The 12,820-nt window shown below is 43.4% G+C and overlaps 1 protein-coding gene across 1 annotated transcript in view; it reads right to left on the bottom strand.

The window, feature by feature from the left end:
• The window catches only part of GAP43 (growth associated protein 43), a 53,542-nt gene extending 52,831 nt beyond the window's left edge, over positions 1 to 711 (bottom strand). The window contains exon 1 of the mRNA XM_042867991.1: positions 630 to 711. Within this exon, the coding sequence (XP_042723925.1) occupies positions 630 to 659 (30 nt within the window). The 5' untranslated portion in view covers positions 660 to 711. The remainder of the gene's footprint in view (positions 1 to 629) is intronic.
• Between the last annotated feature and the right edge of the window lie 12,109 nt (positions 712 to 12,820).

Here is a 12,820-nt window from a genome sequence, read left to right as displayed (position 1 = left end):
AAAAAAAAAAAAAAAAAAAAAAAAAAAAAAAAGGAATGCACCTGTTCTCCGAGCCACCTCACAGCACATGCCCGTAAAGCATCTCCCATTCATCAGAGCCAGGAGCAATAGAAAGCACTCTGACCAGGGATCAAGGCTCACCGGGCATCCTTTCTTTTCTTGGCATATGATGAAGAATCGCTTCCTTTATCTCCAAGGTAGAGCCAGATCTCATCACGCTTCCTGCCAGCCTCCCCCCCTCCACCCCCCACCCTACATCCACACCCTCAGAACCACCGAGAGAAAATCCCAGGCAATGCATCTGATCACAATTAAAGCAAAAAATAATACTAATAGTAATGGGGAGATGCTGGTAGCTCCCCAAATGTGGACACAGGCCACCCCCCTCCCCACATCAGCAGCCCAGGAAAACCAAAGCAGTCACGCTGAAGGGTGTGAAAAGAGCCTTCAGTCGCAAGATGCTAAAGAATTGCAAAAGAGACATCTGCTGAAAGCAGCTGAAATGTCCTCCCCCTTGCCCCAGCCCCTACCCAAGCCCCTCACACATGCGGGCAGACACACACCCCACGGGCAACCAAGAGCCTGGGAGATTTCTTAGCAGAAAGAAATACAAAAATCTGCAGTTCTACCTGTTTTGTTCTTCTCATACAGCACAGCATGATCGTATTGTCCCCTTCCTTCCTTCTTCTTCCTTCCTTCTCCTCTCTGCTTTTCCTCTTCTCTCTCTTATCTCTCCCCCCCACCCTCTCCGCTCCCTCCCTCCCTCCCTCCCTCTCTCTCTCCTCTCTCGCACACGCACACACGCACACACGCACACACACCAGGGCAGCGAGCAGTGACTGGAAGGTCCACAGCCACCGCTCGTCGCACATGCACCCGCCGCCTCTCCCTACACCCTGCCCAGAATTGTTCCCCGGCGCTCCCCGACTCGTCCCCTCCCCGGCCCACCCCACGCCCAGCCCCGCAGCCCCCCCCAGGTCCCTTGGCCAGCCTCATGAATAATTAACGTCTCCAATCTGGACCCAATTACCCAACGCCTTTCAGATGCTACTGGGAAGAGGGGACGCGGCGGGAGCCCCCAGCCCCGCTCCCACCCGAGCCCCCGGCCACGGTCGGGAGTGGGATTTATACATGGAGGAGCACGGGGTGGGCACGGAGGGGAGACGAGGGAGCGGGGTTCTTGCCGCCGCACGCTGTGTGCTTCATGCACAGGTGACGTACCGTAGGTGGGAGCTGTCAGCTAAACGGGAGTTGGAAAATATGTTAAAATGGCTGTTAGAAGCCCCCCCTCCCCCTCCCTGCACACCCGCAAACATATATGCACACGCTGCCATCTCCGTGTGTGCAGGCACAAACCCCCATGGCAATGTCTTGCTGTCCCTACAACGGGACAACTTTCCCTCTTGTCCCCTGAGTCCATCCTATAGACTTTGCGTAGGCACAGAAAACGATACCCCTGCAACAGATTTATTATTTTTTTTAAATTTAAATAGCACTACAGAAGTCATCTGTCTCCCTTCTCTATAGTTCTATATTAATTTCCCTGCCTAAGTGATTTCTGCATCTATTGATCTCAGCCAGCGAATTTCTGTAAACTGATTTCTGTAAAACTATGGTAAGGGAGATGTGCGTGTTCACACACAACCATCCCTATGCACGTGTAGGGGCAAAAATGTATGGGTCTGCATGCACGGCAGATCATGGCAATGAGTGAGTTGGAGTGAACATTAATGCACACACACACCTCCAAGCACACGTCTTGAAAGTTTTAGCATGGTGTTTTCTCGGAGTATATACGAGCAGGGTAGCTATATCTGTCATTCTGAAAAAATATTCCAGACAATGTTTAACGCAAAGCATGAGAATGTTGAGCATGTGAAAAATATAAAAAGACTGCTGGATTTTTAGGATTTCACCTACTGAAATTCAAATTTAGCTTATTTAATTTACTGTGTCTAGGAGGCACAGTCAAATGCTGTTCTCTTTCATAGTACTAATGTCACTACATCAACTTCTCAGTTACACCATGGAGTTACTCCTAATTTACTGTAATGTGAAACTGCTCACAAAAAAGAAAAAAGAATCTTAGGTTATTAGTAAGTGTAAATATAGCTAAATAGATTCTGAATACAAATATTCACACACATACAAATAATAAATACAGATATAGATACAGTTTCTGAAATACCCCTCAGCGCAGACTCCTGCATAATCATATTCAGTTGCTATGACATCATTGCAATTCCCAGCACCCCATATTTTTTTTTTAAGGAAAGTAAACAGCATTTCAAAGAGAATCTATCTAGCTACATCTGTGTGTAGTTTAAGGGAAGTGCCTTTTAGAGTTAAGCAGGTATAAATATTACTTCTGGATTTATCGTCTAGAAAAGGGAAACCATTGCACGGTAATGAGATGCAGAGAAGATACTAAACTGGGAAGAGTTGTGAGCACCAGCTGACAGCGAAATAAACCAAAGGATTAAATAACAAAAATTAGATTCATCTTCAGAAGACGCGTGCGGAGGGAAAGAAGGCAAACCATGCAATTGTAAAAGAAGTGAGAAGTGGATCTGCAGAAAACAATTGGCATCAGATCAGAGGAAGGGATGTCGGTGGCATAAACCATTGATGGCAACTCCATGTCAAGGCAATGAGAAGCAAGGCTATAGCATTTTGGAATATGCCTATGGGGCTTACAAGTCTCTGCCCCAGCTTCAGATGTTGCCAGGGCTCATCTTCTCAACAAAACTAGTGTGCTGTGAGCTCAGATCTGCTTGCTACCCCACACAGCATGTGCCCTTGGGATACAGAACTCGTCCTGTTCAAGCACGCACTCTCTGTCTGCGAATATAACCCTGGACTCACTTTGGAGATAATGAAGAGGAATGGGAACTTCTAGGATGTGATTCAGATCATCCTATAGCAGAAGCCTAAACTGGGTCAGATGAATCACACTTCAGAAGTGTTTTAGAAGCTCATGTTCTTCCCACTGAAGAGGCCTTTTTAGGGAACCTCCCTGCTGTAGGGAGCCCTGGCAAGGAAAGCCTGCCTGGCCCCCACTTTTCCCAGACACCCACTCAGACAAGGAGCAGGCTGGCAGCTGAATGACTGCATGAGTACAGTGAAGGCAAATCCAACGTCCTGGATGCACTTGGGGTTGCTGCTCAGCCCCTGAAGTCAGAGCCAAATTCAGAGCCACTTTGCTTCACATCCAGCCCCATGAGCACTCAACACTCTCGCCCACTGCAAACCACTTCTGTCATAAAGACAAAAGTCCTTAATGAGTTTGCTGTGCATGTGGAGTTAGTGGTGGTCAGCCAGTCACTGGAGAGTCACATCTGAGTTCCCTCTGAATTAATCTTCTCATGTAGAAGAGCCATATACCGGGACCCAAGTTACCACCTATTTTAGTTCCTGACACCTTCTTCTTTAAAAATCAGGACCCCCTTAAGTATTTTTAAAAGTGGTACTTTACACTGTTTACCCAGCTGCGTGGTTTTGACAATGATACGTTTGACGATTATGTGTTTGATAATTATATGTGAGGAGGCTAAGGGGAAGTATCATGGCGGCTGCAGCTCCTCACAGGGAGCGGAGGGGCAGCGCTGAGCTCTGCTCTGTGTGACAGCGACAGGGAACGGCATGGAGCTGTCAGGGGAGGGCAGCTGGGGGTCAGGGACAGGGGCTGCACCACAGGGCGCTGGGCATGGAACAGCCTGCCCAGAGTTCAAGGAGCTGGTGGAGCTCAAGGAGCATTTGGATAAAGCTCACAGACATGGGGTTTGAATTTTTTGTGGTGCTGTGTGGAGTCACGTGTTGGACTTGATGAATCTTGTGGGACTCTTCCAGCTCAGGATATTCTATGAGTTTGTGATATCCCTATACCTGCTGTCCTGCCATTTTGGCTATGTCATCACTTCAACTTGTAGGGTAAATTATCTGATTACCACATAGAAAGGAAAAAAAGGATGAGTCCACAGCAATTATAGAAAAGTTGAAAAGAATGTGGAATTTGAGTATGAGGTTAAAGGCACACACTTCAGCCAAGGCATTATTGAATATCAGAAGCAAAACTCAAGGAAAGTAGAGGTGAATCCCCATTTCTCAACGTCACTGAGTCAAGATAGGATGCTTTATTCAAATGACTCTTTCATCTCTCCACTGTGCTGCCAGTGCTGGCTCATTCACCACTCCTTCAGAGTTTCTGGATATCACTGCACTATGCAGTGCAGACATGCCCTGGAAGGCTCCTTTGAGCTTGGCTTTTGAACCTATACAAGTAAAAGGAAGAGCAGTTTCAGAGAACAACATGAACTGGGAACTGGGCAACAGGGCTGGCAGGAGGGGATGAACAATGAGTATAGATTTTAAATGCTTCATCTGTGAGACTTGTCTTAATGACACCTGAGGAGGTGGAGAAGTGTGGTATTTTCAAAAGCTGTAAGCCTCAAGAAGGGAAAGGAATTATTTGGAGAGATATATAGCCTACTGTTTGGTGTATGCTGCACGTTCCTCCTCTGTGAAGGAAGGTTTGGTTAATGTAAAATAATTATTAAGATAACTTCTTTAATTCAAAGCCATGTTTTCAGTTTAAAAGACTCCAGATCATTTAAAAGTAATGACACATATTGGTGGTTGTTGCAACATAGGGTAGAGGGGAGGGAACTGAGAAATGCAAACCAGTGGTGTTTTCCTGTTGACTTCTCTTGCAAGGTTTATCAGCGCCTGAAGTTACCCCAGTAGCTCATGGTCCATATTGGTTCAAAGAAGAACCGTCTTCAGTTCAGCTGCAAATCTAGGTGCTACAGTAAAAGCTCATCTTCAGTTTTGGTTTAAAGAATCACCTTGTTTGAACTAGTTTCTGTGACTATCATCAGGCTGATCTCCTGGACAGAAAAAATTAAATAAAAGCAAGTTAAAGGAAGACAGTTTGCCTATAGGAACCATCCTAGTGGCAAGCAAGCTGAGCTGAAGAGGCGTCTTTTCAAGAGAGGCACTGTGAAAGTCCTGTTACTAAGGATATTTAAAGCTTCAGTATAAACAGAACTGAAGTGAACGACTTGCTTTCGTTACGAGATAGATTGGATTTTCTCTTTATTCATATGTTCCACATATAGTGGTAGCCTTGCCTTTTGTTAGCCAAATTTCATACTGAAGGGAAAAAAGCCAATTTTAAAAAGATTTTTTAGGATCCTCATTTGAATAGGCATTCCTGAAAATCCCTCTGTTGGCCGTTTGCATTTTTAATGTCCTCTGGAGCTATCCAACTCTGGTCTCATTTGGCCTCACTTTCAGTCATCTAAAGTCTATTGACACAAAATAGTGTAGTGTACCACTATGAGCAAACTCCTTTTTTAGCCTGATTTAGATATATTCAGGAATCTCCCTGGGGGAGTGTGGTTTCCAGTATAAGGGTTACTTATGCTACCTTAGATTTCAGTTAATCCTGAGTTTAAAAGTTAAAAAAGGAGAGCCTGGTTTATTTTCACGAGACTGTCCACGTTCATCAAGCTGAAATAAATGGCTTTGAAACCCCGATTTTTAATAGTCACAGTGCCAGTGTGGTATTGAATCTTTTAAATTCTGATACCTTATCTGGAAGGCTTCCAAAAATGCCAGTCCGGGAATGCTCTATTTCATTCAATGTCTTTAACAACTGCTTGGTAGCTCATCCTCTGCAACAGTGAGTACACATGACATTTGTAATTGTTGCCAACTCACAGGTGCTCTGCATTTATTTCCAGTGAATTCCACTTTTCTTTCCGTACCTGCACAGCTGGGTCACAGTACTGAAAACACATGGCTTTACAATTGGAAACATAGTAAGAAATGGCCTCAAGAATTTCCATGTTTTTCATTATTAGAGAAAAAATGCGATTTCTGTAACTTGTGTGGCATATTCAAACTCGAATATCTGGGTGGAACCAAGAGTAGAAAGATTTTAACATGCACAAAGAATGGTCTTTACAACTCCCAGGTCATTATTAATTATTGTTGAGCTTCAGAATGATAAAAAATGCAAACACAATAGTTAAATACCACAATAGTTTAATGCTGAATATCATAACTCTTTAATAAAATGAAATCTCATCTGTTTATCTGTCAACAAGAAAAATATCTTCATGGAGAGCAGACAGCCTATCCACTATTATTCTCTATATAGTATAAGTCTGCCATTGGAGAACACAATACGTTACAAACCAAACCAAATATATGGCAGGATGACACAGGAAGCCCCTTCTTTCTTCTTCAGGGACCTTTCAATCTGTGCTGTTGGGTCCACATAGCAGTCCCTTGTGCTGTAGACTCAGGAAAGCAAGCTTTGAACAAGAACCAGCTGTAACCCAGATGCACCACTTACTTATTTCTCAAGTTGGCTCCATCATTTTTACTCCAAGTTATAGAATCATAGAATGGCTCGGGTTGGAATGGATCTGAAGGACCATCAAGTTCCAACCCCCTGCTACAGGCAGGGTCTCCAGCTGCTAGACCAAGTACAAGATCAGATTGCTCAGGGCACCATCCAACCTGGCCTTAAATGCCTCCAGGGATGGGACATCCGCAAAGTCTCCAGGCAACCTGTTCCAGCACCTCACCACTCTCTCAGTGAAAAGCCTCCTCATGACATCCAATCTAAAGCTTCCCTCGTTTAGTTTAAAACCATTCTCCCTTGTCCTATCACAATCTACCTGTATAAAAATTTGATTTCTGTCGTGTTTATAAAATCTCTTGAAATACTGGAAGGTTGCAATGAGGTCTCCTCACAGCCTTCACTATTCCAGGCTGATCAAGCCCGGTTCCTTCATCCTATCTTCATAAGAAAAGTGCTCCAGTCCATGGATCATCTTTGTGGCACTCCTCTAGACCCTTTCCAAAAGCTCCACATCTTTCCTTTGTTGAGAGCCCCAGACTTGGATGCAGTATTCCAGCTGAGGCCTCATGAGGGCAGAGTAGAGGGGGAATAATCACCTCCCTCACCGTGCTGGCCATTCCTCTTCTGATTGAACCCAGGATGCCATTGGCATTCTGGGCTGCAAGTATGCGATGCCAACCTATGTTAAGTTTTTCATCAACCATAACCTGTAAGTCCCTCTCAGCAGGAGTAGTCTCAAGGAGTTCTTCTCCCAGTTTGTATAGATATCTGGGATCACCTCAATCCAAGTGCAAAACCTTGCACTTTGCTTTGTTGAAGCTCATTAGGTTCACAAGGGTCCACCTTTTGAGCTTATCAAGGTCCCTCTGGATGGCATCCCTTCCTTCTGCTGTATCAACGACACCACTCAGCTTGGTGTCATCAGCAAATTTGCTGAAAATGCACTCAATCCCATCATCTGTGTCATTTATAAAGATGTTAAAGAGTACCAGCCCCAAGATGGACCCCTAGGTGACACTGCTCATTACTGGTCTCCAGAGCCATTGACCACATCGCTCTGGCTGCAGCCTTCCAACCAACTCCTTACCCAGTGAATTCATCCACCCTTCAAATCCATATTCCTCCAACATAGATAAAAGGATGTGATAGGGGACCACGTCAGAGGTCTTGCAGAAATCCAGGTAGATGACATCAGTTGCCTTTCCTTTGTCCAGTGATGCTGAAGTCCATCACTGAAGGCCACCAGGCTGGTCAGTCATGACCCCCCCTTGATGAAGCCATGCTGGCTGTCTCAGACCCCCCGATCATCCCTCATATGCCTTAACATATCTTCCAAGAGGATCTGTTCCATGATCTTCTCAGACACAACGGTGATGTTCATCGGCCTGTAGTTCCCTAGGTCTTCCTTATTCCCTTTTTCCAGTCACTGGGGACTTTGCCTGACAGCCATGGCTTTTCAGATATGTTGGAGAGTGGCTCAGCAACCACATCAGCCAGCTTCCCAGCTCCCCAGTTCCTACCTAGAGGTTCAGGTTCAGGGCTGTGAGGTTCAGGGACATAAGAATCTTGGCTGCCAGTGAAGACTGAGGCAAAGAACTCCTTGAGTACCTTAGCCTTCTCTATATCTGTTGTAGCCAAGTCCTGCAGTGTCGTGGCTAAGTTGCTGCCAGCATCCAGGCTTGTTACCTTACAGTGCCACGCAAATGATGTCCATGCTGCTCACTGCTTCTTGATGTGATGGGACTTGGACAGGCATGCACTGAGATGTAAGTCCAGCTCTAACTTCATAGCATGAGAAAAGTAGAGGATTCCATCCCAGTGCTGTTTCAATCCCTTGTTGACTTCTTCACTGATACATTGTCATTCCCCTAACACTACAGTGCTGCATCCAATAGATCAGATCTTACCTAACTTTCAGACCTTAAGGAAACAGCATTAAGAATTTCTGACTGTGGCCATGCTTCAGTCACAGGTATGTGATGACCAGGCCACGTATTGAACAAGATCACAGCAGCAGGCTTCAGAAACCACAGAGAGGGTTTTTAAAAGAGTGCCTGTATTGTGAGGTGCTGGGCTGAACCGATAGGATATTTTCACTTATTTTCACATTTCCAGAACTATACAAGGAGATAGTAGAACAGTTTCTTCAGTTTATTCGGTTTCTACTGGGAGTAGAAGACTGTAAACATCCACATGAGTAGAATCACTGCGGCTCTTTCAGAAATAAAGGCTAAAGCATTTTTAACACCCACCGTAAGGCCCTAAAAAGCAGCTCTCCCCATTGTGACTTCATTCAGGTTGGACACAAGATCTAGAAAGAGGAAAGTCCACGTCCCTCAGTTTTTCCACCAGGCATGACACATGCAGAGGGTTTGTTCCCTTGCAGTGAGCTCCACGGCACAAACCTCACTATGTCCAATTAAAGTAGAACAGTCCTTATCCAAAATACCAAGCACAGGGCTCGATCAGCCAACTGGTGTGTTGTTAGGCCTTATCATTGTTAGAGTTCCCAAAAAGTAGTCCTACTTGAAACCAGATTTTTAAGATTTTTAACCAGTGATTTTTAAGATCTCTATGAATTGCAGATAGGGACTGTGACACTCTTATAGGATAGAAGTGCTCAGTTTGGTCTATAAAATTACCAGTATTGGAGAACAGAAATTTCTAGTTAAGAATCCCACAGCTCAGCTTCCTCATCACTTCACTCCAATGGCTTCAGAGCTCTGCATTGGCATGTGTGTGCATTAAAAAAGATTTATCTTACACTGACAGAGGTACACCATGCACGGCCCTCACAGTAGTGCCCTGGTATAGCAATTATTGTTTGCTTTCCAGGACCCCACTGTCAGCCAAAAGAATTCACCCTGGAGGGCAGGAAACACAGATGGAATTTTATTAAGAGTCCAGGACTGTGCAGGCAGGAATCCAAACCTGCTGCCCTGTGGATGGAAACTGCGTTGCAGGGAAAGGCCCTGTTTTAGCTCAGCTCCACGGGACACAGAGCCATGTTTCTGAAGCCTGTCTTACTGGAGATATAGAAGCAGCTCCAAGCATAACAGTGAATTTTCTTACTGTGTAAATCCATGGGATTAGCTCCTTCCACAAGTGATCCTGATGGCAAGGAGAAAGAGAAGCTTTCTGGGGTGAGGCAGCTTAATCTCCCAGGCTGCCATACAGTCCCCCCCACTACTTGACAGAACTGTGTTATACAACATCAGTGGCATAAAATGTGCCTAGCACTGCTGCACACTAGTTTCACAGTTCACCCAGGTTTTCCCATCCTCCTGGAGTAGTTGCCATCCACAGCTGCCAGTCCTCACTACCCAGTAGGTGAGGCACAACAAGATGTGGGCTGAGGCCAGAGAGAGGGAAATGCAATCCTGAAAAATGCGGTGAGAAGGAGCAAGCGAGGTGACAGGGACCTGCATCCAAGTGAACAGGGATTTTTATGGAACAAAATAGCACAGGAAATGCAATACTCAATGGAGGTGGAAAGGTCTCCTTCAGCTTGAGGGAGAGAGAGAAAAGCATTCATCTACCGCCTGCATCAGAGAAGATAAGTATTCTGTTCTTGACGATCTTTTCATGTGTGTTCATCTCAGCAGGGAAAAGTTAAAATTTATTTTATTACTGTATGCTGTAAAATATGAAAGGCAATTCTACCCTAATTTATTCAGCAGAGAGGAGGAAACGGTTCATTCTCTGTTTGTTATGAAAGCTAAACCCAGGTATGAACAATGTTCCATAGTAAATGACAGAGAGTTTGAAAATCTTATCCATATCATATGATCATCTATTGAAAGGTTCTATTGTTAAGGATAGATACAAGGGAATACAATTTCAGCTGCTTCAGGAACTGTAATTCTGAGCTTCCTCAATTTCTAGAGTTCTCTACAGTCTCTACAGGAATCTGTGTTTTCTCAGCACAGCTTTTTGCATGCTATTTCCTTGGGTACTTTCTAAACGGGAAATAAGTCTTTGCAACATTAGAAAAGCCAGCTTTCTATGTTCTGCTTTCTCAAAGTTAGTCACAGCATAAAGATAAGACTTGAATGGCCTTCTGTTCAAGAACAATTCTGAGTTCAGTCAAAAACTTTAAATGTCAGTAATCCCTTCTTAAGGATAAAAGCTAAAAAAAAAAAAAAAAAAAAAGAAGATCAGAGAAAACAAAACATCACAGGCAACACCAAGAAAAAAGAGGAAAAGATGCTACAGTGTCAGGTAATCTCCATTACACAACACACTCCAGCTTAACTGTTAGCCTCTAATGTTGAACAGAGTGCAGCATGGTCATTTTCACTCTTGCATTAAGCTCCAACAGTTACCAAGACATGGCTTGAGGCACTGTGATGCCTGCTAGGTCTTCCAACCTTCCTGCAGCAACAGGGAATTAATAAGCCAAAGCTGAACCCAATAGAAAAAAGGAAGTTGCTGAAACACATTGCGCATTAACACTGTTGCCTGAAAGCCAGTAAAGGTTATTAATTCTTAGACCTTTGGCAAGTACTGCCACCTTCTATGTTTATTCATCCAAGAAATCAAATGGTCTCCCAAGGGTTGTTTAGTGACTGTCTTATTTAATCTTGACTACTAAAAATATCAGGACTTTGCTGAATCTACCTTTTTACTATCTTGTCAACCTCCTGCAATCTCTTACTAAATCTTCTTCACACACAATTCAACCTCACTGGCCTGAAATTTGTCTTGCTATTTCCCAGGAAATCTAAGAGAAATCTACATCTTTCCGTGTAAGTATACTGGTCTCACATCCTGGGAGAATTAGAGGATGATTTTGTACTTTGAAAACATAAGACATACTCAGCATTAGACTACAATTCTGCTCCTCTGCATGAAAAAATTTTAGGAAGCATTTATTTTGTCTTTGTCGATCTTACAACTGATTTCAAATCCTATCTTTCCTATCGCTTCCTTCATCTCATGCAATAGATTGTATGACACTTCCTGCCTGTCTCACAATAGTAAGGTCATCTGTGAATCAAAGAAATTAGTGCAGGACATGTCATTTCACCTAATTCTGAGAATTTCACAGCAGTTTTAGCAAATATATTATTAAAAACCTTAAGAGATGGTAAACCTTTTTGCCCTCTCCTGCAGTGTTACTAAGTGGAACAGATTCTACTCTGTAGTCACCACTTTTTGAACCACAAAATGCAAAATTGTCCTACCTTAATTACTTTATTGAGGATTTTAAATTCTTTATTTATATCCAATGCGATCGTGTTTTTGTAAAATCTTTGCAAGTATTCTAGTCATAATCTCATGTCTTTTCAATTTCTTTCGATTTGCTGGTAAGTTGTTGGATCTGCTGTGAATTACTTCTCAAATCCTTATTCCTTCTTCTAAGGGATTAAATCCATAGAAGGATCAAAGGTAGGATTCTGCAGACTGACGAAAATGCTTTGATAAACATTAGTTTGCCTGCCTTTTTCAAATTTGGATGCAGAACCACTTGCTCTCATTTAAAAAAAAAAAATCTTTGCAACATCCCATCCTCAACTTTGAGAACGAATCTTTCTGTTCTCCGTCACCCAGTCTGGAACGCAACAGAATTTGTTGCTTTATTCTGACCCCAGCGCTCAACTGCTCTTTGCATTTCTTCCAATTTTGGTTCTTTCACCAATGTTTCAGGTCTTTGAAAGATAATGAGTTAACAAACTTAAGTAAAGCTCCAGGTAAAGCAAAACCATCTCCATTCTGGCAATATAGAATACCAGCACTTTGGGTATGTGTCTTTGATAATGCAGTGCAGTTTTGATGTAATTTTCTCTACGGGTAGGTTTCCAAATCAGTACAGCATTTCGGACCCATCAGAAGCTATTTCTACATCAGCTGTCTGCAAACATATTCATTCTGCAATTTATGGACTTCTCAACTGTTATTGGGCAGCAATATTAAAGCAAAAGTTGTGTTGTATGGTTCATTTAACCAATGGTGTTTGTGATGCCCATGGTGCAAAGGACGGCTTTGAGCTGCAGTGGTATTAGAAAAAAACATTAAAAACAATGTTTTCTAGGCTTTCCCACTCAGCAGGAAGAAGTTGCACAGCCATGCAAGTAAATTATAGGCTTATCATTCCTCATCAAGCATCAGCACTGACATTCAGCAGAATCTGCATGCCCTTGCAGCAAGACCACAGAAAAGTAGTAGTTTGAACTGTTCTGTGCGTTTGTGTTTCCCCTTATTTATTGCCCCTGCTCTGTGATTTTGCTGCATGGTTATTCAACAGTTGCCCTTTGAATAAGAAGCATGTGGCACAGAGATGACTAGAAGGCAAGGCTAGAAAAGAGCAACATAGGAAGCAGTTGCATAGGGCTTATTAAAAAGGGCAACTAACTGATTCATCCATGCCCTCCCGAGCAAACCATGCCATATAAATGCTATTTTGAAATTAGCATTGTGGTATAAGAAGGATTAGTTAGCAATGAT

The sequence above is a fragment of the Lagopus leucura genome, unplaced genomic scaffold, assembly GCF_019238085.1.
Source record: "Lagopus leucura isolate 7727_CA_CO unplaced genomic scaffold, USGS_WTPT01 Super-Scaffold_100001, whole genome shotgun sequence".
NCBI lineage: Eukaryota > Metazoa > Chordata > Aves > Galliformes > Phasianidae > Lagopus > Lagopus leucura.
The sequence above is the reverse complement of the archived record's forward strand: the minus strand, read 5'-3'. Positions and strand labels throughout refer to the sequence as shown.